Below are 27,000 nucleotides of genomic sequence, written 5' to 3' on the forward strand. Positions count from 1 at the left end.
TCATACAACCCACAAAGCTGCCTCTCTAAAGCTGTTCTAACTTGATTCATCACATGCTAGGAAAGAAGCAGGTGCTAAAAAGCAAAGCTACATTCTTCTTTCTTCACTGCTGTAATACAATGTGAATCTTACTCAAGTCCGTTCTCCATACGCATTAAATAGGCAGATTAGCTCTTCAGATAACTAGTAGCTTGATTTAACTAGCTGGAGCCATCTCATTTACATAGGCTGAGGTTCTTGGCTATAATTCTCACGTATGTTAAAAAGTAATATTTCTAAATTATTCTGAATTTTACTCTGTTGTTCCTTCAGCAGGCTCTCTCACTGGCAGCCCCCACCTTTCAGAACTGTCCATCAATTCCCAAGGCGGACCAGCTATGACAAATGCAACGTTGTCTCCTAATTTGAGTCCTGATAACAGGCAAGCTTCTCCATTAGTCAGTCCTCTGATGAATGACCAAACTGGTGTCCGCACTGATGATGAAGAGGAAGTCAGGAGGAAGGTACTTGATGTTCTTACCATTTTGGTTACGATATCTGGTATGTGCAAAACACATAGGATTTATAACTGCATCTATTATTCTATCAGATTCAGGCCAACCAACCTCCTTTTTTTTTTTTACAAGGAACTAGCATGTGCTTAACAGAGCGTAAGTGCCTGCTACTGATTTTTTTAAACACTTAACAGATCTAAAGGGCTCAAGCAGTGATCTTTCAAAGTCACTGGGCTGCTGGGAAGTCAGCCTTTGATTTGCGGCATGGAGAGACGGCATTTCCTTTCCACAAATGACTTTTTTTCTTTTTTAACTTAAAAAACAACAACCTGAAAAATAAATTCCTGTTACCACAAAGTGGGTGATGCAATGAATTTGTGTGGTCAAATTGATACAGTGATTCACAAGTATAGGAGGCCACATCTGCCACAAATATTGTCCACCTGCCTCTGATGTTGAACTACACCGCCAGCAGATTCATGTGGTTGAGCTCTAGATGCACTGTATTAGTCAGACCAAGGGTGTCTGCTTGTATTTGAATGCTTCCTCATAGATGCACAGAAAAGTTTTCTATACACGTTAGGGAACAGGGTTCCTATCTTTTCCCAAACACCCCAAATCCCTTGGATTCAATGCCTTTTTCTTCTTTCTCCTTTGGAGCATTTCTAAAATGTATTAACTTGAGCTGTTGAGCAAATGCATAACAAGAACACAGCTGTATAAACAAAGCTCTCTCCTTTATCAGTCACTCCAAAGGATAACCTTGGCTGTTCCAGTGGAGTAAGGATGGCACGTCTAGGTCTGATCTTACATTCTGAACACACTCTGACGCACAGTCCGGGAACAGCGCCAGAGTGTGTTCTTGGAGTTGGTGACCTCTTGCTCCAAGATAAGAGTATAGGAACAGGAATACCCTTTTATGGTCAGAAGTACAGGAAGGAAAACCCTTTTATGGTTAAGAGTACCGGAGCAGGAACAGCTGTGATGTCAACCTGCGTGTACAAGCTGACGTGGCTGGATTCCTGGGGAAGGGGGGAGAGGGTGCCTGGAGGATATATATACTGCATGAAATTTATCATTTCTTTGGACTTGCTGTGGACTGATCATGCAAGTACCTTTCTACTGCTCCGGAGAGCAGAAATAAAGAACTCTTTCTCTGAACCAACCCTCGGTGTCACTTGACTTCCTTCCTCCCATCTGGGAGCAACGCAGAGCCCACCAATTGGTAAAGTCTAATAAGGCTACATTACCACCTCACTAGATCCCCTTTGCCTGATGCTGCTCACACCCACACCGATAACATCCAACTCCCTGTATTTCTTTCTGCTCTTGCTCTCGGTCGCAAGGCACGATTAGGCAGCTCTTAGCCTTGATTGTTCTAATGGAGCACACAGCAGGGTTCAGCTGCCTTCCTCGACAAGGCAGGCAAAGTGCATGAAGAATGAAGTCAAAAGCCTGGAAGCTGATTTTCCATTCCACGTGTGGGGTGGTTAGCTGACTGTACAGCTGATTTGAGCTTTTTCCTTGCACTTTGTAGACAGCCAAATCACAATACATCCACGTTTGACAAGGCCCCTTTGACAACCATCACAATGAAGAAAACCTGGACTGCAATCCTTCTTTGTGCTTACTAGAGAGCAAGTGCCAGTGAACTCTTGATTACTTCTGTGTAAGCTTGCTTAGAAATGCTCCAATGTTGGCTACAGGGTGCTTAGCACATCACTGATCATTGGATCAGTGCAGGGCAATAAAAGTTGTTGCGTTGCCTGGAAGAGTTTATGTCTTTAGGGTAAGGTAGCAGGACACCACACCATTAGTTGAATGCAATTTCTTTATATGTAAACCTCGGAGCTTTCCTTTGCCATTTGTGAATCACAAAATTCATTAGGTTTCTTGGAGGTATGGCGTGTACCTTGTTTGGAATATGGATATGAAGTCATTCTTGGTCAATTACTGCATGGAGTGCTAACTGTCCTGCATGCAAACAGTACTTTCCCATATTTACATATTTGGAGGAAGCAATAAATGCCCCTTATTGTATCCTAATACCGAAAATACTAGGTACATATAAGCCAAAAACAAATCTTGATCCATAAATAGGTAAGAGGGAGAGTCAATTCCTGATTGCTTCTCCCCTCCCCTCCCCTGGGTCACTCCTTCATACAGAAAGAGAAAGCACATAGAGATATATTTTTTGCTTTTCCACAGGGGTCAGACAAATGTCACATCCAGGAGAATTAAAATGGAACTTCTGACATTTGCATGATTTTACATGGTACCCCCCCAAAAAAAAATAATTCCCCAAAATTCCATCAGAAAACTCTATCAAAACAAAGCTTGCAGTGGCAGCTTTATGCTAAAAACCACAGCTCCAGTGCTTTTCAGCACCACAAAAATGACTCAGGACACAGATCCTCATGGATCTTTGGATCTTCTTGATTCTTTTTATATATATATACATAGGATGACAACAGATCCAGGAAATTACAGGAGGCATCCATGGGCCTGGGAGTTTCTTACTATTTCGTGGGGTTTTTTGAGAGGGTCCTTTGAAAAATCATGTTCTCACAAATCCTGCGTTGGAAGCCCAGTGACCATAAAAAGTTAACCTCAAATCTTTAGTTAAAATTTCATATTTCTCCAACATTTCTCCAGTGAAAATAGGGACATCCTAGGGAAAAGTGGGACATTCAGAGATCAAATAAGAAACCGGGACGGCTTCTCTAAATCAGGGATGTCCTTGGAAAATAGGGGCACTTGGGGGTTCTGCAGCCGCTGTGTCCAGTTGTTTAAACTTGTTAACGTTTTTGTGGTTTACTATGATTTACTGTATATTTTGTTGTACAGCACCTTGATTTTTTGTATGAGAAAGCAGTCTGAAACCATTTTTAATAAATACACAGCAGCTAAAAAAAAATTATATTTCTGAAAATATACAGTGGTACCTCAGGTTAAGAACTTAATTCGTTCTGGAGGTCTGTTCTTAACCTGAAACGTACTTTAGCACCACATTAGCACCACTTTAGCTAATGGGTCCTTCTGCCGCTGCACGATTTCTGTTCTCATCCTGAAGCAAAGTTCTTAACCAGAGGTACTATTTCTGGGTTAGTGGAGTCTGTAACCTGAAGCGTATGTAACCCGAGGTACCACTGTATCACGTTGGGCAAGGTTTTTCCAAAATTCTCTGAATTATAATTCTCTGAATTATAATAGGCCCACTCTTTCTTCCTTATTATTTTCCTTCAATTTGTGAACTTACTCTTTGGGTAAAGACCAAAACCCGTGTTTCTTTCTTTCTGTTTTCAGAGGTTTCCAACTGACAAAGCATACTTCATTGCTAAAGAAGTTTCCACCACAGAACGAACTTACCTGAAAGACCTTGAAGTTATCACGTCGGTATGTTTGCTTTTGCATTACGAACACAGCCATGAGCTTTTCTGGACAAAACTTAACTTAAGGGATTCTAGGGGGTTGTGCCTTCCCTCCCTCGCAACCCTCTTCTTGTGGTGGTGGGGGGCGGGATACCAAAAATTAATTGATATATTTTGCTCAATACCTTCTCCCTACCGGATAGGGAATATGTGAGGCAATGGCCGGCTCCTGATCTCTCCCACTTTGAGTGGCCTCTCCTCATCAAGTCACTTTTCTCATCCAATGAGTGACCAAGAATTTTTATGCAGCAAGCCAATCAGAAGTGAAATTTTACAATCCTTTAACACAGTAAAAAGAACCCAGCTTTTCTTGGCCACCAACATATACATTCTATTTTAAACTTAACCCGTTCATATGATGCTGCCACCCCCAACACAGTAAACTCATAAACATTTTATACATTCTCAATAAACACATTCTAGAAGCTAATTTACTTTGTTTATAAGGCGTTATATATAGCACCCTTTGGCTGAGCCAAGATGCAAATTTGTGATGTGATATTGCTGGGGAGAGTCATTCACCAAGCAGAACCTATTCTCTTTTAGCCCCATGGAAAGGCTATGCTACTCAACAGACTTGGTCCCAAAGGTGACCTGCCTTATTGCTTTTCTTGGTCTTTCTAGTGGTTCCAGAGCACAGTTAGCAAGGAAGACTGCATGCCAGAAGCACTGAAGAATCTCATCTTTTCCAACTTTGAACCTTTGCACAAATTTCACACCAACTTTTTAAAGGAAATAGAGCAGCGGCTTGCCCTGTGGTAAGCAGTTTTTTTTATTATTATTATTAACGTTCCTTTTCCATGCTAAATACAGTGGTACCTCGCAAGACGAAATTAATTCGTTCTGTGAGTTTTTTCGTCTTGCGAATTTTTCGTCTTGCGAAGCACGGATTCACATAGGAATGCATTGAAAATCATTCCCATAGGAAGCAAGCCCATAGGGAAATTCGTCTTGCGAAGCAACTCAAAAAACGAAAAACTCTTTCGTCTTGCGAGTTTTTTGTCTTACGAGGCATTCGTCTTGCGAGGTACCACTGTAGGTTCATGTTCTGTTATGCCTCTCTTCACGTCAGAATGGGTTAGCTGTCAGTTCCAGCAAGAAGAGCGTTACAAATCTTCGGGTGCACCCAGACGAGATGCAGGAGATCGTTGATTGCGTAAAAAGATTAATAAAGGGGGAGGGGCACTGACTGGATTTATACCAAAGCAGTGGAATCTAACCCTTTTGTCCTTTTCTGTTTTCTAGTTCCAAATTCCATCACACTGTAAATGTACAAATAAATGAATAAAATTGGAAGGTTTTCCAAAAAGCAAACCAGATCATAGGGTGGAGAATCAATCTTAGAGTGAGAATACAGCATGTGGAAGAAAGGATTAAGCCCTGCACTGTCAGGATCATTGTCCCAATCTGATCTCCTCCAACCCAAAGCTGCTATTAATTTTCTTATTCCCTGTAGGAGATCTTTATCAGATATCCTGCACTGCTTCTGTTTGTGCCTTTAGATGTTGCATTCTAACCTGTTCAGTTAAAAGAGCTTTGGTATTTGGCAGCCAAATCCACTTGTTTGCCTAAATATACCCTTTTCTCGTTCATCTTTTGTAAGTTTTCTTTGCCTGTGGAGTGGAATAGGGGCATAAAAGGTTATGATCTGCTTCTGCTGAGTCGGGTCTCCTTCCCCAAACTGTTTTCTATCAGAGGAGGGCAGTGCCATGCTCAGCTTCTCGAATATCTTGCTGTAACTGACACCCCATTATAGTTTCAGTTCACCAGATGCTTCCACCTCTGTCCATCTCTTACTTCCCTCCCCCACCCAGGCTTGATCTACCAGTTCATCAGAATGAAATGTAGACTGTTGGGAGGCCATATTTTTAGTGTTCCCCTCTTCTTAAAATATTCTGCAAAAACGGAATATTGGGGTTCCAAGCCCTTTGAAAATCCGGATTGGGGGAAGAATATCAGGGATATGTGAGTTAATGTCATGTGAATGGTTTGGTGTAGGACAGCTATAGAAAAGCCTTTGTTTCCCCTCCATCTTTTAACACACCCACCCCAGTTGTGATACAGGTATATTACAAAGCTGGATCACCTTGATTTGTTCAAGATTTGTCTCTTTATCTAGTACAAATGCATGGTAGCAAAACTTAATGTTATGTTTTATTTTCTCTCTTTTGTGTGATGTTTACCAGGAGTAAAATAATGAGATCCAAGCATTAGAAGATTGTAGTGCTAAAGCTTTTGTCTCACTGAAATTAGTGGAACCATCTAGAACAAGCTGCAAAGCTTTATAAAATAATAAAATAGAACATCAATCATGGCTGAAAACATTCATTTGTTTGATAAATCCGTAAAATTAGTTCATCTAGATCATAAAATGTGGGCTGCTGAGTTCAAAGCCCCTTAAATGATTTCCAAAACTGATTTTATTGAACCTGTACATCTTTTAATTCAGACGAATTTATTTTACAAATATATAATAGTGGCATGCATGCCCAAACTGTTACCTACATTGCATAGTAGCCTTTAAAAGGTTCTGTTATTTTAATTACTTGTTTATTGTATTGGATGAAAGCAAGACAGTTAATCAGCCAGCGGAGCAGAGGGGCACACCTGTTAGCTTTAGGAGAAATAAAATAACACTTAGTCAGAGAGACATGCCACTTGAAAGAAATGCTCATCAAAGGAGACATTTCTTTGCTGGCAGAAATCTAATCAATGATCTGAGCATGTTCAGAATTCTATCATTCTTCGTAACCTTTATTCTTTTGCCTCTGGTATCGCTGTGCAATAGGAGAAGCTGGTTGACCTCATTTCGGAAGTGAATTGTAATAGGAGGGAACTATAATCATGCAATCAGACCTGACGAGCGCTAAACAATTTAATTTTGCTTTAATCAGTCACTCGAAAGAACAGCAAAACAAAGGATTGGAGAAGTCTAGTATTTATGGAAGCAAAACATTAGGATGCCGAACACAAGTGTTTAAGTCTGTAGATGTTCTCCTTGGGGAATATTCCTCCTCCAGAACAATGCTGTAAATGATACTTCCCCTTGTTTCTGAATTAATGCTTTTGCAGCACCACAGAAAGCTAAGCACCAAACAGAGGATTTGCTCTCTCCTCTATCATGAATGCTGTTGAGAATGTGCTTAGATTATGTCTCAACTCCCATCCCCATTGTACCCAAGGAAAGATCAGAAGTGACCCTGCTTTCCTTAGTCCCCTCACAGCAAGTAGGTGAGCAACCAAATCAGTTGTTTGCTTATTGGATGCCATGACAGAAAGGGAATTGTATTCAGAACAAGATCTGCAGCTAAAGAATTGTATGTGTGGTACTCACAGGATCTCCCAGGATCATTTATTTCAACTTGCAGCATTGCAGTAGGATTCAAGCTTTCCAGATTTAAAATGCATCCCCTCTTTGCTGATCTCCTAAATTTGCCTGCATTCTTGTCTGTACCCCGTCAGATGGGTGGGGTAATAGTAATAATAATCATCATCATCTCCAAAGTGACATAAGTAAAGCTCTTTTTTTTATGTCATAGTCTATTTTGTCAGTAGACAAAAAAATGCTGTCACCTTTACTCAGACAAGCCCCTTTGCAAGTTAGACAGCTTTTTGTAAATATGCAGCGACATAAAGTGGCAGGTAAGACGATGAATTTTACTTCAACAACCTTGGCAAAATATTTATTCAATATATTACTGAAAGAAAGTTATTTCACAGAGAAGATACCCACTTCTGATGCCTCACACGCCATTTCTATAGCAAAGGTGTCCATTTTCTGCAAATTAAAAATAAAAAATAGATTTCATAGCAGGAGTAGGCTAAACTTAATAAAATTTATGAATGTGTGCCTGATTGTGTTGGTTGTACTAATGTGTAATTTCATTTAGAGGTGGCATTGTTTATCAACGAGTTAGCTCTCATAATCCACAAAGGATTTCGCAAGTATTAGGAAAGAAGAGCTGCTGATAGATGAGGGTTTGTGATTTAGATTAACCGTAGCCATATGCTACAGCGATATAAAGGAGGACCCTGCAGTTATCATACTTCTGAGGTTGATTCTGCTGAGACCTGGTTGGATTCCGTTGCAAGAATGCGGAGTACAGTTTGGTCTTTTCGGCAGTCCCAGACAGCAAGCCTCGATAGATCCCACCAACTTCTGCAGTCTTTAGTACGGTGTAATAAATACCTATCCAGAAATGATATTTTGCTGTTACATAGTCCCAAGTGGAAATTCAAAACTAGGGCAATGGCGGGTAGATAAAAACCTTGCTGTCTCCGAAGCAAGGTTTTTTGACGTGTTTGTTTGACAGATGTGATCCATTTGCCAGGCATTGGTTTGTAAGCCTTCAAAAAGCATAACGTACAACATGGTGCCACGGCCTTGCTCAAAGGCCCACAAAGTAACAAAAGCCTCCTGCCATAGCTGTCAAGTACCCCCAAGCATAGTTTGAAATTGTGTTCCATTAAAATGTTGTGTTCCTTGAAGATTGTCGGGGTCTGATGATGAAAAACAAGGCAAACTGCTTAGCAAACCACTTTTCCATAATTTCCCATTTCCCCTCTTTAATATGTAGCCAGGTGACTTCTTACCTGTCAGTACCTCCTTGTATGAACAGTGTACAGCCTAGAACGTTGTCATTTACAGTATGTAGGGATGGGATTATGTAGCATGTGCCCCCACTGGGTTAGGCACATGAGCTTGTGTGGAAAGAGTATTCTGGAGGTAGAATTTCAGGAAACCATGGCCTAACTATCCACTGCTTTATGACCAGACCCTGAACCCAATGAAGCACATAAAACACCTGCATTAATTTTGTCCCCTTCTAAAACCATTGCTCTGTCTTCTAGCCCAGTATTGGCAGCAGCTACCTAAGGTCTCAGACAAAGATGATGATGATGATTTATTTATACCCCGCCCAGCCACTCTGGGCAGCCTCCAACAGAATATTAAAATACAACAATCTATTAAACATTAAAAGCTTCCCTAAACAGGGCTGCCTTCAGATGTCTTCTAAAAGTCTGGTAGTTGTTTTCCTCTTTGACATCTGGTGGGAGGGCGTTCCACAGGGCGGGTGCCCCTACCGAGAAGGCCTTCCACCTGGTTCCCTGTAACTTGGCTTCTCACAGCAAGGGAACCGCCAGAAGGCCCTCGGCGCTGGATCTCAGTGTCTGGGCAGAACGATGGGGGTGGAGACGCTCCTTCAAGTATACTGGGCCGAGGCCGTTTAGGGCTTTAAGGGTCAGCACCAACACTTTGAATTGTGCTCGGAAACGTACTATTACCCATGGGATCCTTTCAACATGGCGGGTTGTAGCCAACATTGCAGAAGCAGACGGTAGCTCTTGCAACCAGTAGTCCAACGCTTCTGCAGCTCTCAATACCCTCTCCTGGAAAACTTATTTGGATGACCAAGGCAGCAGCAAATGGGTGGAACCTACTGAACATTCTGAACTATCTTTTTGGGGGGAGAAATCACCTGAAATAAGGAATCATGTGACAGTAGTACAAGATTCATCTGCCTGATTTTAGGCACACACCCCCCCAAATTTCCACACCATATGCCACATCCCAGAATGTTCAGTAGCCCCTTCCCAGATGGTCCGATGTTCAGAGGGCTGGAGGATATCAGTAGTATGGGAAAGGAAAGAGAGGCTGCACAAATTGTTTCCTGCATGTGCAACATTGGCTGGAACCCAGAGATTGGATATGGATATTGGAGTTGGATGAGAAGGATAAAACGTTATTCTTGAGTTATGCACACTTTTTCTGTGGTGGCACCTACAGGTTTGCAGCTCCAAGTTTACACATTCCTCCTCTTCTACTGTTGGTATTAAGCTTCACCAATCTGATAGCCAAATCATCTCACCAACTTCTTAAATCCCTCTAGATCTTTAATGTAGACAATATATTTAAACCTCTGAGCAGGAGATCGATTACGAGAAGGGATTCAGCTCTAAGGTCAAAGAAGCCCTTTTTAAAAAGAGAGGTGGAATGGTGCCAGAAGGAGCTAATGGTTTTTATAAGATTATTCCCCTCTGTGTGATTCTAGCTAATCCTGATTTATTAAAAACAGAGGCAATAAGAGGCAGATCTGGTGACTTACCAGAATCGGCTAACTGTTTAAGGAACCTTTTTCCTACCTATTGTGAGTAATTTGGAAATGTTTTTGTTTTGCTATTCCATCCCTGTTAAACCCTCCCCTCCCACACTGTGCCCTTGAGCAGATAGATAGATTAATAAATATCTCAGATGGTAGCCTTACTCTTTCAATTGATCACTGATCTTTAATGAATTATTCCCTCTATTGGCACCTGTAATTTTCTTCATCAATAGAAGAAAAAAACTGAAAGGAATTAAATTCTAAAGTACTCTAATGTACTCCTTAATCATTGGCATAGTACATATCTAGAAAACCTGGAGTTTAGTAATGTTACTCAGGAGAGTAAATTCTATTTGGTGGCGATCAAAGAGAAACGAAATCAGTTTTCCTTTACAATGCCTTTACAAATTGCTTGCTGGGCATGAGCCAAATGTGATAATTTGTATTGAGCTGAATAGCAGAAATAATAAGAGGCAGGACAATGTTTGCACCCCTTTTTATATTTTGGAAAAGGGGATAAAAATGAAACGCTTTCTACTAAGCTTTTTTGAAACAAAAACAAAAAAATTAGCTGAGACTAAAAGGCTTGTTTCTTTATTTAATGCCACTTTTTTCTGCCACAAAATAGATAAAGTTGCAAAGATTTGAACTGCTATGTTTTCTTTGCCCAGTACCTCAGTTTACAAATAGACTTGCAGAAATATGTGTTTTATACTGAGCATATTCAGCTGTACGGCATATTAACCTAAGATTTCACCAATCATCTGCCTGATAACTCGAGTGACTATGCTTTGGAAATAATGTAGTTGGCAGAGCTGGAGCTTGTAGCAGGACTTGTTTAGCTTATTTTATAAATTCTTATATATAATATAATATTTCTTGCTTCCTCTGACTTATTCCTAATTATTACTGGAGGCGGAAGCCTGTTTTACCAGTGATAAGATTGGCTTATGCTTAAGGATGTGCTTTTATGGATGGTGGCATCTCCCAGCCTAATGCCCAGCAGAAGTTGTTGGACTGTAACTCCAGCTTGAGGGTACAAGGTGATGAGAGCAAGAGACTCTTAATCTCAGGATTGCGGGTTCGATCCCTGCATTGGGCAAAAGATTCCTGCATTTCAGTAGGTTGGACAAGATGAAACTCGTAGCCCCTTCCAACTCTACAAGTCTATCTGTAAACATCTGAAGGTTGGTATCTGTAATGGTTCTAGGGGTTGCTCGTGCGTAAGTTGCCGCCACTCCTGGCTAGGTTACCTGGTTGAACCCTTTCTGTCTGGACAGCCTCTCACCCGTGGCTGTCTCAGTCGCTGGCAGTATCCGTCAGTGGGCGTTTCTTGAACTTCTTCCAGCAAAGAAGTTCTTTGACGCCAAGTCTCCTCCTACTCTCCCTGCGCGGAAGTCTTCTGCGCAGGGAGGGTGTGGGCAGCGGAGTTCCCGCACTCTCCCTGCTAGTCTCCGGCGAAGAGTCCTGGAGCCTCCTCTCCGATTTCCCCATCTGCCCCCTTCACCACTGGTGTTACGCTGATTTCCTTCCCCAGCAGATGGGCTGCCTCTCTCCCTACTGGGACCCTCTCCGGCATCCCTCTGGAGCCTTCCCTCCGCCTCTGGCTCCGATGGCAGTTCCCGGACAGTATCCTACTGCATTCAGTTAAAGGACACAATTGTCCATCATGAATGCTGAACCACAGCACTTTAAAGTCCAGCCAGATTTTAAGGGAGGAATTCAACATTGCACTCTTATTTTGTCAGCACAAACTTTTCTGCCTGCGAGATGGGACGACCCCTATTCTCCTTCCCCCCTGCGTGTTGTTCTGGGAGTTTCCTGACCCTCTAACACAGATTTTAGGGAGTAGACCAGTGGAAGCGCTGGTACTGCTCCCTAGCACACTGGGTTAGTTGAATCCGGGCCTTAGTCACTCTCATTTTCACAATGATAACCCATTAATTTGCTTCCACTTTTAGAGGTTTATTCTCTACCTGTAATGGCAACAGTGGTTGTCTGTGTTGAGCAGCTATTCCATATAGTGTTTTGTCTGTGGTGGGGAAAATTAACCTCTTGCACCAGACGTATTTTTTCCTCCAGCCCTATATTTGTGCAAAGTGAGTTAAGCCCTTCCTTAGAATGACTTGATTTGTAGGGTTGCCTGTGCCCAAAAGGGATAGGGGTAGTCACCCTATGAATATATTTTCCAAATCAGTGGAGCCAAATCGATACTAAGGCTTTCTTCTGTTAGGAATATTTCTTCTTTCTTTCAGATTTAATTAGCCAGAAGCACAAGTTAGGAATTGTTTCTGCAGCAGGGCACCCTGCCCGTTCTATAGTAGTGGGGATGCAGAAAACATAATTTGCTAAGACTTCCTCTTTTGGCATTTTTAAGGAATGTTCAAAGGAGGCCTCAGGCAGGCATTTTTGCTCATGGACATAGAATTGTTTGAGATGGTGAATGATTTCAATAAGGGCTTAAAGCTGTTTTTAAGAAAGAACAATATGATCTAGTCCTGGAAGCCATAGTCTTGTTTCATATTTCTGTTTTTTTATCTAACGTTGCACTTCTTTTGTTGTGCATTCAAATATCCATTACTTTCGTTGTGCATTCATAGGTAATAGAAACTCTTTAGTCGTTCTATAATACCAAGTACGGTAAGTAGGCCACTGGGAAACCTCTCTGGAGACAGCGCTTGCAAACTGTTGTTTATTGTGTTCTGGCAAGCTGTACTAGTCCAGGGGAATGTGTTAACCCCCGAACTCATAACAATTTATAGGTCTGTCTTGGGAGGTTTTGACTGAAAGCAAGGTCAGTAACAAACTGCAGTTTTGTTTCTTTGGCCTGTGATTTAAATTTTATGTTTCGCATGAGGAAATCCTCTGCGTTAAGATTTATCCTAGATTATTTTTTATTTTTTTGCACAGCGAGTTCTTTATTCTAATGTAATAGTTTTCCCAGGCAGGCTAAAACACCGCAGGGGGGTTTACTAGTTTTTATCCATTGCGCTGAACAATAAGCTGACTGAAAATAATGAGGCAAGTAAAATATGTAGACTGATTTTTATCTCCTTGCAGTTTCTGCAAATAAGCCTTGCTGGTTGCTTTCAGCATATACAGTATAACCTGTATGTCAGATTAGTCTCACCAGCTGTAGAAAGCCAGATTGTTCCTTCCATTTTTACTGTGCATGTCTACTTCGGGTTTCTTTCCAAGCAAGTGTGTGTGTATAGGGATAGGACATACTTCTGAGTAGTCATACATAGAACAGAACTAGTAAAATTGAATTTGCACGTAAGAAATCCCACTTTTGGCATGAATGAATTTTTTAAAAAGGAGGTCATGAATACATTTCGTCCTAGCATTCTCTCCCTCTTTTTGTGATTTATTTCTAAGGCCATGGCTCATTACTTAACCTAGGCTGGATGTAGTCTGTTTCGTCTTCATTAGAGTCTGAAATAAGAAGACAAAGCTTGACCTCAAGGGGCTTCTTGTCTTAACATTTTAATATTCAAAGACTCAGCTGTGTTCCCCTTAATTCAAAGGCTGCATTAAGGAAGTTCACAGTGGGGGCGGGGAATTCCCCTGTCCCATTGTCCTCTCAGCAGTCACCAGTGCCCCTTTCCACGTTGTTCAGGGATCATAGAATTGTAGAGTTGGAAGGGACCCTGAGGGTCATCTAGTCCAAACCCCTGCAATGCAGGAATATCAACCAAAGCATCCATGGCAGATGGCCATCCAACCTCTGCTTAAAATGTCCAATGGACCACCACCTTCAAAGAGAGCCTGTTCCACTCTCTTCCTGATGCTTAGTTGGAATCTCCTGTCTTGTAACTGGAATCCATTGGTTCACATCCTAGCCCTCCGAAGTAGGAGACAAGGAGCTTGCTCCATCTTCCGTGAGACATCCCTTTAGATATTTGAAGACAGCTATCTTATCTCCTCTCAGCTTCCTCTTGTCCAGGCCTCATAAGGCTTGGTTTCCAGACTCTTGGTCATCTTGATCACCCTTCTCTTGGTTTGGTTTCCAGACTCTTGGTCATCTTGATCACCCTTCTCTGCACACATTCCAGCTTGTCAATAACCTTTTTAAATTGTGGTGCCCAGAACTGGATGCTGGATTCCAGATGTGGTCTGACCAAGGCAGAATAGAGCAGTACTATTACTTCCCTTGATTGGGGCACTATACTTCTGTTGATACAGCCTAGAAGAACATTAACTCTTCTTTGCTGCTACATCACACTGATGACTCATGTTAAGCCTGTGGTCTACTAAGACCCCTAGGTCCTTTTCACATGTACTACTTGCAAGCCAGGTGTCCCCCATCTTATATCTGTGCAGCTGATTCTTCCTGCCACAGTGTTACATGCCAATGTGTTGTTGTTCATCTGAGGTTGTATTCACCTAATTTTAAAGACCTGCTAAGGAACAGATTGTTGTTGTTATGTCCTCATACGTTAAACCATAGAAATCAAAGAAAATGTACTTCCTTTCCCCCCATGACTATATATAGTAAGCAAATAAATAATAAACTCAGTTGGTCTTGTGTATGAGTAGACATGTGCAAGACTGTGATGCAAGTGAACTTCTCTTGGAGTTAACTGTACTCACCAAAAACATCAGTAACCTGGAATAAGCATTTCTCACTTTAACAATCAGGTATATTTTCTGCTCTCACTTCAGAGCATGTTAAAGTCATAATACAGGGGTACTTAGAGCACTTTTACCTGGGTGCTGGATACCACGTTATTTCAGTAATCCTTAGTAAAGGTAAAGGGACCCCTGACCATTAGTTCCAGTCGTGGCTGACTCTGAGGTTGCGGCGCTCATTTTGCTTTATTGGCCGAGGGAGCCAGCGTACAGCTTCCGGGTCATGTGGCCAGCATGACTAAGCCGCTTCTGGTGAACCAGAGCAGTGCACGGAAACACCATTTACCTTCCCGCTGGAGCGGTACCTATTTATCTACTTGCACTTTGAGGTGCTTTTGAACTGCTAGGTTGGCAGGAGCAGGGACCGAGCAACGGAAGCTCACCCCGTCGCGGGGATTCGAACCACCGACCTTCCGATCGCCAAGTCCTAGGCTCTGTGGTTTAGCCCACAGTGCTACCCTTGTCCCCCCCCCCAAAAAAAAAATCCTGTAAAATAAACTCGGAAGAGTGGTCTTGAAGGCATCAAAGCTAAAATGTCTGGCTCTTGGTGCCAATTGAATGAGAGGCCAGCTGGGCACCATGTGTGCAAGTAACTCTGAGCGCCTTGGAGGAACAGCTGGGTGTCAGCGCAAGAAATAGTAACAGTAAGCTAGTATTCTTCCTGCAGATGCCCAGCCGCTATATTTCATCTTGCTTATTTTATCTCAGAGGCCCATTTGATGAAGATTGGTTTCTGAAATCTGAGTTGATTAAAGAAGGTAGTTAAAAGAATCCCTAGGTTGTAAAAACAATTATTGGGTTTTTATCATCTTTGATCCCCTCTGCTTCATCTGTCTTCTTCCTGTGTTTGGAGATCAGTTTTCTTGTAAAGATGATGCAGATTCCTTATGGCTTCCTATCGACTCTAGCAACAAGTGGTGATCAGATGTTTTGCCTTGGGCTTTATCCTTTTTCTGTTCTGGTCTCCATTTTCATGTCAGGACAAGAGCAATATTCCCTTACCAGGAAAAATGCCATAATTCGGTCATTCTGCATGTTATTTCAGGACTGCCTTCTGTTTTGAAGGGGCTGTGTGTAAATTAGATTTTGTTTTTTGCTTATTATAGTTTGGAATGGATGACCCTTTTGAGCCATTGTTTGAACTAATGCAACCTTTGGGTATAGTCCTGCACTCAAGGAGACTAAGGGGCAGAATTACTTCCGCATGGCAGCATCCAACAATTTCTCCTTCCCCTCAGCAGGCAGCCTACTTGCACTCAGAGTAAAACTAGGAAATCAATTCAGTCACAGCAAAGGTGTGTAGTGTTAAAATGACCTTTGCTGCTACTGAATGGTCTCATCATCATTCTTATATGTACATCTGCTCAGAGCTTTCCCCAAAATCTGAATTCTCCTTATATTCAAAGCTTAATTTCTGGCTAAGCTTTATGTTGATTTCTACAGAACCAGCTTAAGATTTTTTTTTTCCTTAGCAAAAAGGGGAAAAAAGAAAAGTCAATACAGGTATTTATTCTTTACTGCTCTCCAAGTGTAATAAAATAGCATTGAATATTGAGGTGCCAATAAGTGGAGAGTGGAATTATTGCTGTAAAGCATAGCTTCTAGCGCTCACAGGCAAATTACAATATGTTGCTATATTTCTTATAGCATCATAATTTTTTGTTGGTTTTGGGTCCCGCTTTGGGGCCTTTTATACCACTTTTTGATAAAAAATTAAATTTTACCTTCTTTTTTGGGGAGGTGTAGCACCATTTTATGCTTCTATTTGAGTAGAATATCCTTTGGCAGAGTCAGGGATAATGTCAGTGGCAATAATGTTGGTAGAGAAAATAAGAGGGTATTCAACTAAGTATTGCTCATAGTAGACCCAGCGGAATTGACAAGGCATCACTTATTAATTTCACTGGGTTTACTCTGCATAAAACTTAGTTGAATGCCACACATCGTTTTAAACATATTTTCTCACCAAGTATGCATTTCTAAATATATTTTCTGTCAGAACTGCATTTCATCTAAGAAATACATGCATTTTAATGAATCATAACACTTTCTTGAGCTGAAAACCTCACAGAATTTGGGGAGGTGCTAATTCTGAAGGATAACCATTTTGTTCAGATCTGCACATTAGTCTGGAAGGTGTGAATTGGATCATTCTGAACATTCCACTTATGCTGAAACAGAGTATGACAGACTTATGAATGAACATATTCCAAAGTGACATGGATTAGAAAGAGACAGATCCACCCACCCCGAGGTCAGGCTAGCCTCTCCTGGCAATTGCACACACTTCTGTAGTGGCAATTGCGCACTCCACCTCATATGTTTATATGCCAAGCTTGTGACATTCATTACATTTTAAAAAAGAAAATCATGCAATATTCATGTCTTTCTTGTAGCACAAACTGGTCTTTCAGGGAGAAATATATTTTTTTTAGCTGTGTTCTGCATATTGAGGTCTGAGAGCATTTGACGATAAAGCTGGAAGATGCAGCAGTCTGGGGTATAATATAATTATAAAATGTAAGATACAGCAGTCTGGCTTCACTGGTCCACTAATATGAAATAGTTTAGCTTCTTCTTTTGGAAACTGTTTTTTAAAATTCTTGTTGGGCAGAGATAATTCAGTGGTTGATTCTCTCTGCGATATTTGTTTTTCCTCTTACGCTTCTCGAGCTAGAAAATAATACACAAGAGGCCTATGTAATAAGGATGCTGAATGCAAATGCATGCTCACCCAGAAGAATTGTCTCAATAGCATTATTCTTTTTATCTTAAAACGTTGTGGATTCAGGAAGCTTTGTCTGCTCCACAATCATAAGAACGTTTATTTGGAAAGTGGCCCTGTTGAAATGAGCAGGAACTAAATCGAACTGGATCCAGAGAAGTACACAGTTCTTTGCGCCCAAGGGCGCTTAGGGCCCACTGTTTATTGAACAGCAACCTCTCCCCGCCCCACCCCCAATGCCATACGACAAACAACTTTGCTTTAGCTTTTTCAAATGCTGAGTGAATGGGGAGTCTAAATATCTCCAGTGGAGAAGGAACCAAATTTATTTATTTATTTAAGTGCCTGAAAGTAAAGGCTTGCACAATATACAGTGGTACCTCAAGTTACATACGCTTCAGGTTACATATGCTTCAGGTTACAGACTCCGCTAACCCAGAAATAGTGCTTCAGGTTAAGAACTTTGCTTCAGGATGAGAACAGAAATCGTGCAATGGCGGCAGCAGGAGGCCCCATTAGCTAAAGTGGTGCTTCAGGTTAAAAACAGTTTCAGGTTAAGAACGGACCTCTGGAACAAATTAAGTACTTAACCTGAGGTACCACTGTACTGTTACACAAACTAAAGTCTGCACACTGATCTGGAGTTGTCTGGGTGCATTCCCATCAGTTTCATCTATAGAAGTTCAGACTAACTTCCAAGGTTTGTAGCAGTGCACCTCAAAGTAGAGTCAGGCTTTTAGGAATCCCTGGTGAGGTGGAATCCATAACTTTTTCTGGCTTAGATCCAGGCAGGTGATAGGTGCTTTCCTGCCTTACCACTTGCTGCCAACCACCAAGCCCCATCCCTTGCTTTACTTATCGGCATGTGAGAACAGCAATTCCCCCTCTTTTCCTCTCCCTCCATTGTCCTAACATGATCCGTAGCACACCAGAGGTGATAGAACAGCAACCTTTGGAAAGAGACTCAAGGGTCAGTGCTGTTTCGCTGCAAAGGAACATATCAGGGCAGTGGAGAAGGGTATTCTACACCCTCCAAAGGTCTATCCTAGATCCTCTGAGTCTCCCTATTTTCCAGCGACAGTCCCGGATTTACAGAAGCCATCCCGGTTTCCAATTTGATCCCAGAATGTCCCACTTCTCCTTAGGATGTCAATATTTTTATCAGAGAAATCTTGGAGTTATGTGGCCCCCAAACCAAGAAAACAAGTAACCACATAACATTTAGAAGGCATCTGAAGGCATCCTTGTATAGGGAAGTTTTTAAATGTTTTATTATGTTTTTAAGTATGTTGTAAGCCACACAGAATTGCTGGGGAACCCGATGGCTGGAGTATAAATAAGAAAAATTATTATTATGGAAGAGAACATCCTTATTTTCATAGGAGAAATGTTGGAGGGTATGCTATCCCATTCACGAAAGAAGTAAAATAAATGGTTGCACTTGTCACTTGGATTGCCTTGGGGGGATTTATTAATTTGTTTTCCAGTTTGGCAGGGGGATCAAATTGATTCATTTCCAGCTCAGTCCAAGAAGACAAGGGTTTCAATTAGCATCCTTTAAGTCTATCCCAGGATACTGTGGGCTGGAACTTTTGAATCGAACATTACAAGTATTCGGCAAATGCGTGTGTGTTTTCCCACTGTGTGGTAAATTTCCTTTCTGTTACTATCCCAGCATTTCTTTTTCCACCCCCCTCCAGTTGTTGGTCCTTGTAGCTTTCAAAACGATGCATTTGCCCTTTTGTCTTCAAAACTTTGTAGGTTTGCAAAGTTCATGGCCTCGGCACTGTCAGAAACGCAAGCTGTTGCAAAGGAAGAATGTACCTCGTGTGGGAATTAACAGCACATTAATAAAACTCCCAAATAGCAGCACAGAGCAATGTTGGGGGTTTTATTTTGTTTTTAATGTAGAAAATCCTTTTTCTCTTTGAGTGATGATACGCTTATAATGCTTGACTGACATGGGATAATTCTGTTGTTGGCAGGGAAGGCCGCTCTAATGCCCACTTGAAAGGAGATTACCAAAGAATTGGGGACGTTATGCTGAAGAACATCCAGAATATGAAGGTATGAATTATGCACAGCCTTCAAACCCTAGTGTGGATCATATGGGACCAGTTTATGCATGCATGCACACACAGGCGTTCATGCAGCCTTGCTTGCTTGCTCTCTTTTTGAACAACAACATCACACAGTCCCTGCTGTATTTCTTGGAAAAACTTAATAGGTTCCCTTCTACAGTTATGTCTAGTTGGCTCAACTAGACACGGCTAGTGTCGGTGTGAACAACCAGCCGTGGAGAAGCTGGAACATACAGTGGATGTAGTGCGGTCAATATAATTGTCTTAGACATAAACGTATAGCAAAGTGATTGGAAGGCGAAAAGGGTTGAGTAGGAGAGGACATTTTGGTCTTCTTGGTGACAAATCAGACCCATAGGACCATATGAGACTTAGCTAGCTTCCTAGTTCTGGGCCAAATCCCCTATGATGGATCGCCTGCATGATTTAGAATAATGAAGGTGGATGAAGAAGGTGAAATAGTAGGGGACTGTGAAGCCCCTGCATTGTAAAAGGATATGATCATTTTTTGTAGTAAGTGTTTATAGTTTTTCTCATCATGATAATTGCAAAAGATATTGGATCTTTCAGTGGATTGTGCCTTTCATCGTATTTTTTAAAATTATACCGTTGTATGATTGGCTAAGCAATAAAAATTTGTGATTTGTGCTGCAATTGCTCACTGAAACAAAAACAAGTCAATGAATTTCGGAGCAATTAGAGTGGAGCTTCTGCAGCTGAAAACTATGGGTTGTCTAAAGCCCAAGTCATTATAGAAACAATAGTTATTAAAATTTGTAGGTCACCTTTTTGCCATAAGGTTTTCAAACACACAGGGGTAGGTTTTCCTGTAAGTAGAAGCATAGGATCACCAGTTCAAACCTGGTTTGGAAATGGTATCATAAGGGTCAGTTTTTTGAGATGCAGAACCCAAGATCTTTATATGAAAGCACCATTTGTTTGTGCTTCTGGTCTATACATGCATGTAGGTAAATAGGTTTGGAGGCTACATGAGCAACAAAGAAATCCACAAAGAAAGTTAACTGGATGGGAAAAGCTACTGAGGCAATATTCAAGTCTGGGCTTACTCCATCAGTTTGTGGAATGCTCTTTTATCCGTGACACTCCAAGCTCTCCTTAGCCTTTGCTGATGGATAGCACACAGGGCATACAAAACTGTTGTTTTTCCAAGGCTAACCATAACATTTAATTTGAACATTACAACTCCATGTGTTTGCTGCTGTAATAACCTCCACATGGTAAGTGTATTATTCAAAAGCTTCCCATCTCAGAGGTTGGGGGAAATTCCACAAAGCATCTCCAAACCAGTGTCCAAGATGGTCAGAGATGTTTGGGCCCAAGTTCCTCACAGCCTTTCCGAAAGTGAGTGTTGTTGGGACACTGAGCATTCCATAGGGAGGATGTCACAACAGAAAAGTGACCAGGCAGATCTTTGAAGGCACTCAGAGCAGAAACTCATTGGACTTGTACCAGCAGAGGAAGACTGATGTAGGGCTAGGAGTTCCCTAAGATATCCATGGTGTCAATCAGAGGTAATGAACCTGTGGTCCCTCGTCTGCTGCTGGACCACAGCTCCCGTTAACCCTGCCCATTGCCTGCATGGTCTGGGGCTGATGGGTGTTGCGAATCCAATACCACTTGAAGAGCTACAAGTTCCCTATCCCTGGTCTAAACCCTTTACATTGCCGACATGAAAACAAGAAAGAAGTAGTAGTGGTATTCAGTATGGCGACAACATGGTGCTACTCCTTTCCAATCTCACATGCAGTTTATTGCCAGTCTACCTAGTTCCTGAGATCACTTTCGGAGACGTTCTTCCAGGTACTTTCACCTTTTGAACTAAAGCGCATGGCAACCAGGGACAGAGCTTTTATGGCACCCCACCTCAAACAACTCTGACCTTGTTTCAAGCAAAGATCTTTCTATTCTCCTAGCCTTGTAAACCCTTTTAAGCCACTATGGAAGCGGTGTTGTTATTATATGTGTTTGTCTCTACTGTGCATTATCTTCTTGTGACATTGCATTGTGTTGCATTTGATTTTATAGTTATGCCATGTTAGTAGCTTTTTACTATATGCCTTTGTGCTGAAGATGCAGAGTTAAATACCGTATTTTTTGCACCATAACACTCACTTTTTTCCTCCTAGAAAGTAAGGGGAAATGTCTGTGCGTGTTATGGAGCGAATGCCTACGGGTGGCATGCCTATGGATTTTCCTCCTCTAAAAATTATGTGCGTGTTATGGTCGGGTGCATGTTATAGAGCAAAAAATACGGTATGTACTAAATAATGACTACATCTCTCCCCAACTCCTTTCTCTCTCTAGCAACTGACGGTTCATTTGCGGAAGCACACCGAGGTCCTGGTTGAGCTGGAGAATGCGATCAAGAATTCTCGAAAGCTGGAAACCTTATGCAGAGACTTTGAGTTGCAGAAAGTCTGTTATCTGCCCCTCAACACCTTCCTTCTCAGGCCTCTGCACAGACTTATGCACTACAAGCAGATAATGGAAAGGCTCTGTAAACATTATCCACCGAATCATGTGGACTTCAGGGACTCCAGAGGTGAGTTGAGTATTGGAGGAAATCTCCCTCAATTAGCAGATCCATACCTCTTAGCTCCTAAGGACGTATTGCATGCAGATGTGTGTAACTGAATCCCGACATCCCTTTATTTTATTTTTTATTCTGTGGCTTTAGGAGAAGGTGATCTAGAGTAGAAAGAGGGGGTGGGATTAAGCAGTAACCTGCTGTGCTGTGTCACCAATCTAAGGCATGTTGGGTATGTTTAGCCTGGAAAAGAGGAGACTCGGAGGAGATACGATAGCAACCTTCAAATATCTCAAGGGCTGTCATATGGAAGAGGGAACAAGCTTGTTTTCTCCTGCTCTGGAGGGTAGGACTCGAACCAATGGCTTCCAGGTTCCGACTAAACATCAGAAAAAACTTTCTGACAGTAAGAGCAGTTGGACGGTGGAACGGTCTTCCTTGGGAGGTTGTGGACTCTCATTCCTTGGAGGTTTTTAAGCAGAGGTTGGATGGCCATCTGTCATGGATGCTTTCTCTGAGATTCTTGCATTGCAGGGGGTTGGACCAGAACTCTATGAAATTGGTTTCTGTAGAAGCTGCTTCTTGAGAAAAGGAGAGGTGGAGTTTAGTTATATGCATTTTTGTGTAATGCACAGTTGGGTCCTTAACAGAGTGATCCAGGCATATCTCTCAGAAACCCCGTAAGTTCAGTGGGGCTTGGATCTTAGAATCATAGAATCATAGAGTTGGAAGAGACCACAAGGGCCATCGAGTCCAACCCCCTGCAAAGCAGGAAACACCATCAGAGCACTCCTGACATATGCTTGTCAAGCCTCTGCTTAAAGACCATCTTGGATAAATAGGTATAGGATTTCAGCCCAACTATCCCATACGAGTCCATTTCACAAACAACTGAACAATTGTGCAGAATGCTGAAACGAGGGTGGAAATGCTAAATAATTTATATTTCACTACAACAGGGTTATCCCTTGGGCTTCATTGAAAGTAATGATGCACTGGAAGTCATGGCACTCCAATAGGTTCCTTAGGTAGAGCCTCTAGAGAGAGATTTAAAAATACAGACAAACACAGCACAATCATTGTTTATGGGCATTAGCATTTCAATCTTTCAAGCTTCTTATGACATTTCTGGGCAGCCATCCAGAATAATGTGATGACCAGTGGGTGTAAAAGGTAGCTGAAATGTGTGGTTTTAAATACAGAATAGAGAAGCAAAAATGTCTGATATTGAAACATGCCCAAAATACTGCATGAAAGGTGCTTTAAAACAAGGAAATGTGTGCACTAAAGTTATGTGAACTGCAGACCCACAAGCTAAAAAAATCAATTGATGAACGGCTAAGATAATTTAATTATCTTGAAACCCAGAGGAACCATTTTTTAAAATCAGAAATAACATTCCTTGAAAGAATCCCAGTGTAATAAAAGGAGACAAGAGAATCTTATAACAAAATGTTGCACTTGATATTAGTCTATATAATACTTAAATGTGTTTATACAGACCCATGGGGCAAGTACAGTTAAAGTTATTTACATTATTTACATTAGCAGTTGTGGGTTGCTAAGTTTTCACCCCAAGATGGAGACTGCTGGAACTCATGCCATGCTCCCTACACCAGTAGCAGGACTGGCGGTTGGCGCTGTGGTCTAAACCACTGAGCCTTGGGCTTGCCGATCAGAAGGTCGGCGGTTCAAATCCCTGCGACAGGGTGAGCTCCCGTTGCTCTGTCCCAGCTCCTGCTAACCTAGCAGTTCGAAAGCATGCCAGTGCAAGTAGACAAATAGGTACCACTGTGGCAGAAAGGTAAACAGCATTTCTGTGCACTCTGGTTTCCGTCACAGTGTCGCGTTGCGCCAGAAGAGGTTTAGTCAAGCTGGCCACATGACCCAGAAAGCTGTCTGTGGACAAACGCCGGCTCCCTCGTCCTGGAAAGTGAGATGAGTGCCGCAACCCCATAGTCACCTTTGACTTGAACCATCCAGGGGTCCTTTACCTTTGCCACCTCCTGGCTCACCTACTAAGTGCGGGGCGGGGGGGGGGAATAAGTCACCAAGAGAAATGGGTGGGAAAAGGGAATGGTGGGTAAGAATTAGGAGGCCTCACCATTGCCTACTGTTTCCTTGCTTTGGCGCTTTTGAAAACAAAAGTGCACTATCCCTGAGTGAAGACCTGGCAAGACTAAATCTGCCCCCAGAGCCGTAACATCAGATCTTGCGTGCAGTCATGGTCGGTGGAGTGACGGCCCTTGTATGACCTCCCTTCTCTGCTGCGGCTTCCCAGGAAGGAAAGGGGCAAGGCATTGGCGAGGTTGCAAATGCACCTGCAAGAACAACAGTTTGGCTCCCCGGGTGCATTATTGCATTGCACAAACCTTGCTTCTCTCCTTCCCGGTACAAGTCGCAGTGCCTATTATGTGTGGTTCTTGAGGCATTTGGCAGAGGGAGACCCATGGAATGCAGATCCGGCCCAGGTAGTTCATCTGCTACCTTCTTCTGCGTATGTGTTTCATTTCACAGCTGCTCTGGCAGAGATTTCAGAAGCGGTCGCTCAGCTTCACAGCAGTATGCTGAAGATGGAAAATTTCCAGAAGTTGCATGAGTTGAAGAAAGATTTGATAGGTATTGACAATCTGGTGATCCCAGGAAGGGTAAGTGACAGAACAACATTTGGGAGCATATCTCTGTTTGGGGGGGGGGGATGTTTTAAAAATACTGTAATTGGGCTGAAGGAGAAGTATCTTGAAAGTTGTTACACTCCTTATATGAGCTTGGAATGTCTTGCTTGACTATGGTTCTGCCAAAAAAGGAGGATGTTAAACCAAAGGGGTGAGAAGCAAGGGGGGGCAGGTCTCCTTACCCTTTTCCTCTGAAAAAGCAGGCAAAGGCTTATCTCTTTATCTTGACACATTGGTACCACAGCATTAAGGAATAAGATAAATCCTGTCTGCTCTTGGACAGAAGAAGAAGAAGAGTTTGGATTTGATATCCCACCTTTCACTCCTTTTTTAAGGAGTCTCAAAGTGGCTAACAATCTCCTTTCCCTTCCTCCCCCACAACAAACACTCTGTGAGGTGAGTGGGGCTGAGAGACTTCAAAAAAGTGTGACTAGCCCAAGGTCACCCAGCAGCTGCACGTGGAGGAACGGGGAATCAAACCCAGTTCACCAGATTATGAGACTACTGCTCTTAACCACTACACCACACTGGCTCTCACAGTAAAATGCATTACTCTTACCTTAGCATTAGAGGACTCCTTTGTACACATCGCCCCCTTCATTTGATTAATGCATAAAAGGATCCTGTTTCTCAACCACTTGCTCAAAACACTACTTCCCAGAAACAAACAAAATACAAAGATTGCATATGTTGGAGGCAGGTGACTTGACAGTCAGAATTGGAGCTCCAGGTACCTGCACTGGTAAGGGAGGGAGGGTTCTGCATCAGTTGGACTAGGAAAATAAATGCACCATAGGTGGATTCTGTACCAAGAGCTGTGATTCTCAATAGACCATCAGTGTACGCCATCACCCTAGGAGATCTAAGCCCTTGCATTGTAAAATATATTTTTCATGTGATGATTCCTGTTCCACATCCTGTCTTTGTGCCGTCGCTGCTGAGAGCGACATGCGGAAGCAGCCTGCTATAAATGGACACTTTGAGGATGAGCCAGTTGGACTTCTTTCCACATTGAGCTGGCATTTGCTCAACAAGGCTCTCTGTGTAGCCTTCCTGGCTAATGTATTGCCAGCCTCTCATGGAGGTGCAGAAGGAATTAAGGGATGTTTGGTTCCCCTCTGACTTAGTTAGTTAAATGACGTTATGCGGTAATAACTCTGTTCCTGGGTTCTGTTTATTGCTCATTACCATGGCTCTTATTTTTTAATTGCATCCTGTCCTCTAATTCCCCCCCTTCCCCTTTTGCTCAGTGCCCACCATGATAGACAATCCCACTTACCACCTCATTGCTCTGCAACCAGTTCCGACTATTTCTTAAGTGTCACCCAACTTCCATTTCATAACTTCTGACACAATGACAGAGCGAGGCCTTATGGGCAGAAGTGGCCTAGAGGATATCGCATGTGTGTAGCTGAATTACAACGGGGTGGGCAGGCATAAAACAATAAATCGAGTGATGCAACATTAATTAGGCCCAGACTTTCAGCCAGATGTTTGAATACTGCTCTGACATGGAGTGTTTTGTTTCCATTCCTGCACAGGAGTTTATTAGACTGGGAAGCCTTAGTAAGTTGTCTGGAAAAGGCTTACAGCAGCGGATGTTCTTCCTGGTAAGTGGCAGGAATGTTTGTGTGTAATAATCAAACACAACTGTGCAATGAATGCCAAGTGGTGGAAAAGGCGGGGGGAGGGAGAACCTCACAGAAGGAGCTTGATGCAAATTGTAAAATAATCTAAGAAAACAACACTACACTAACACACAGGGGAAACAAATCACAGCCCCTGGCATAGAGTTGCATCCAAATTAGGATGGCGGTTTCACTCCCAACAAACCATGATCACTCAGCCAAGAACAAACCTTGACTGCAGATATTGTTTTCTTGGGAATGAAACAAGTCATGATCCCTGGTTCAGACATGATGGTAAACCAAGGATCATGTTTTGTTTCCTCAGTATGGGTAGCTCTTCTTTGGCAATCACTCGTAGCCAAGTAAGATCATCTTTCATGAATGTGGTCTTAACAGCATGGATAGCATGGGCAAGAAAGAATTATGGCAAACCATTAACTATGGCTTACTGTGTTTTGTCTGATCTGGGCTGCTATCCTTTCCTTTTATCTTCCTGTTTTATTTTCATAAATGTGTACTAGTGACCTAGTACATGTTACAATAAATCAACTGATATTTTCAACCTTTGGTGCATCATTTTGAGTCCCAAAGGCCACAGATGCATGACTTGAAGGGTCTGCACCTGGTTCAAGAATGGAACAAAGCCAGCTCCTGAAATACCAGAATCTGCTACCTTGCCAAT

General features: G+C 42.2%; 1 protein-coding gene and 1 long non-coding RNA gene across 8 annotated transcripts in view; one reads left to right on the top strand and one right to left on the bottom strand.

The window, feature by feature from the left end:
- FARP1 (FERM, ARH/RhoGEF and pleckstrin domain protein 1) overlaps positions 1-27,000 on the top strand; it is a 182,785-nt gene that overhangs the window by 144,675 nt on the left and 11,110 nt on the right. For 5 of the 7 annotated variants that reach the window (XM_081908171.1, XM_081908172.1, XM_081908169.1 and 2 more), the window contains exons 14-20: positions 313-503; positions 3,801-3,890; positions 4,550-4,683; positions 19,372-19,453; positions 21,793-22,030; positions 24,533-24,663; positions 26,232-26,300. In XM_081908171.1, coding sequence (XP_081764297.1) covers positions 313-503; positions 3,801-3,890; positions 4,550-4,683; positions 19,372-19,453; positions 21,793-22,030; positions 24,533-24,663; positions 26,232-26,300 — 935 coding nt within the window. The remainder of the gene's footprint in view (positions 1-312; positions 504-3,800; positions 3,891-4,549; positions 4,684-19,371; positions 19,454-21,792; positions 22,031-24,532; positions 24,664-26,231; positions 26,301-27,000) is intronic. The other 2 variants (XM_081908173.1, XM_081908175.1) reach the window with 1 other exon arrangement.
- Positions 24,708-26,224, bottom strand: LOC309368374. The gene is made up of 2 exons (XR_014167748.1): positions 25,217-26,224; positions 24,708-24,959 (listed from the first exon to the last, which is right to left on the bottom strand). It is a non-coding gene; the product is annotated as an uncharacterized lncRNA (long non-coding RNA).

The sequence above is a fragment of the Podarcis melisellensis genome (assembly GCF_964234715.1).
Source record: "Podarcis melisellensis genome assembly, chromosome: 4".
NCBI lineage: Eukaryota > Metazoa > Chordata > Lepidosauria > Squamata > Lacertidae > Podarcis > Podarcis melisellensis.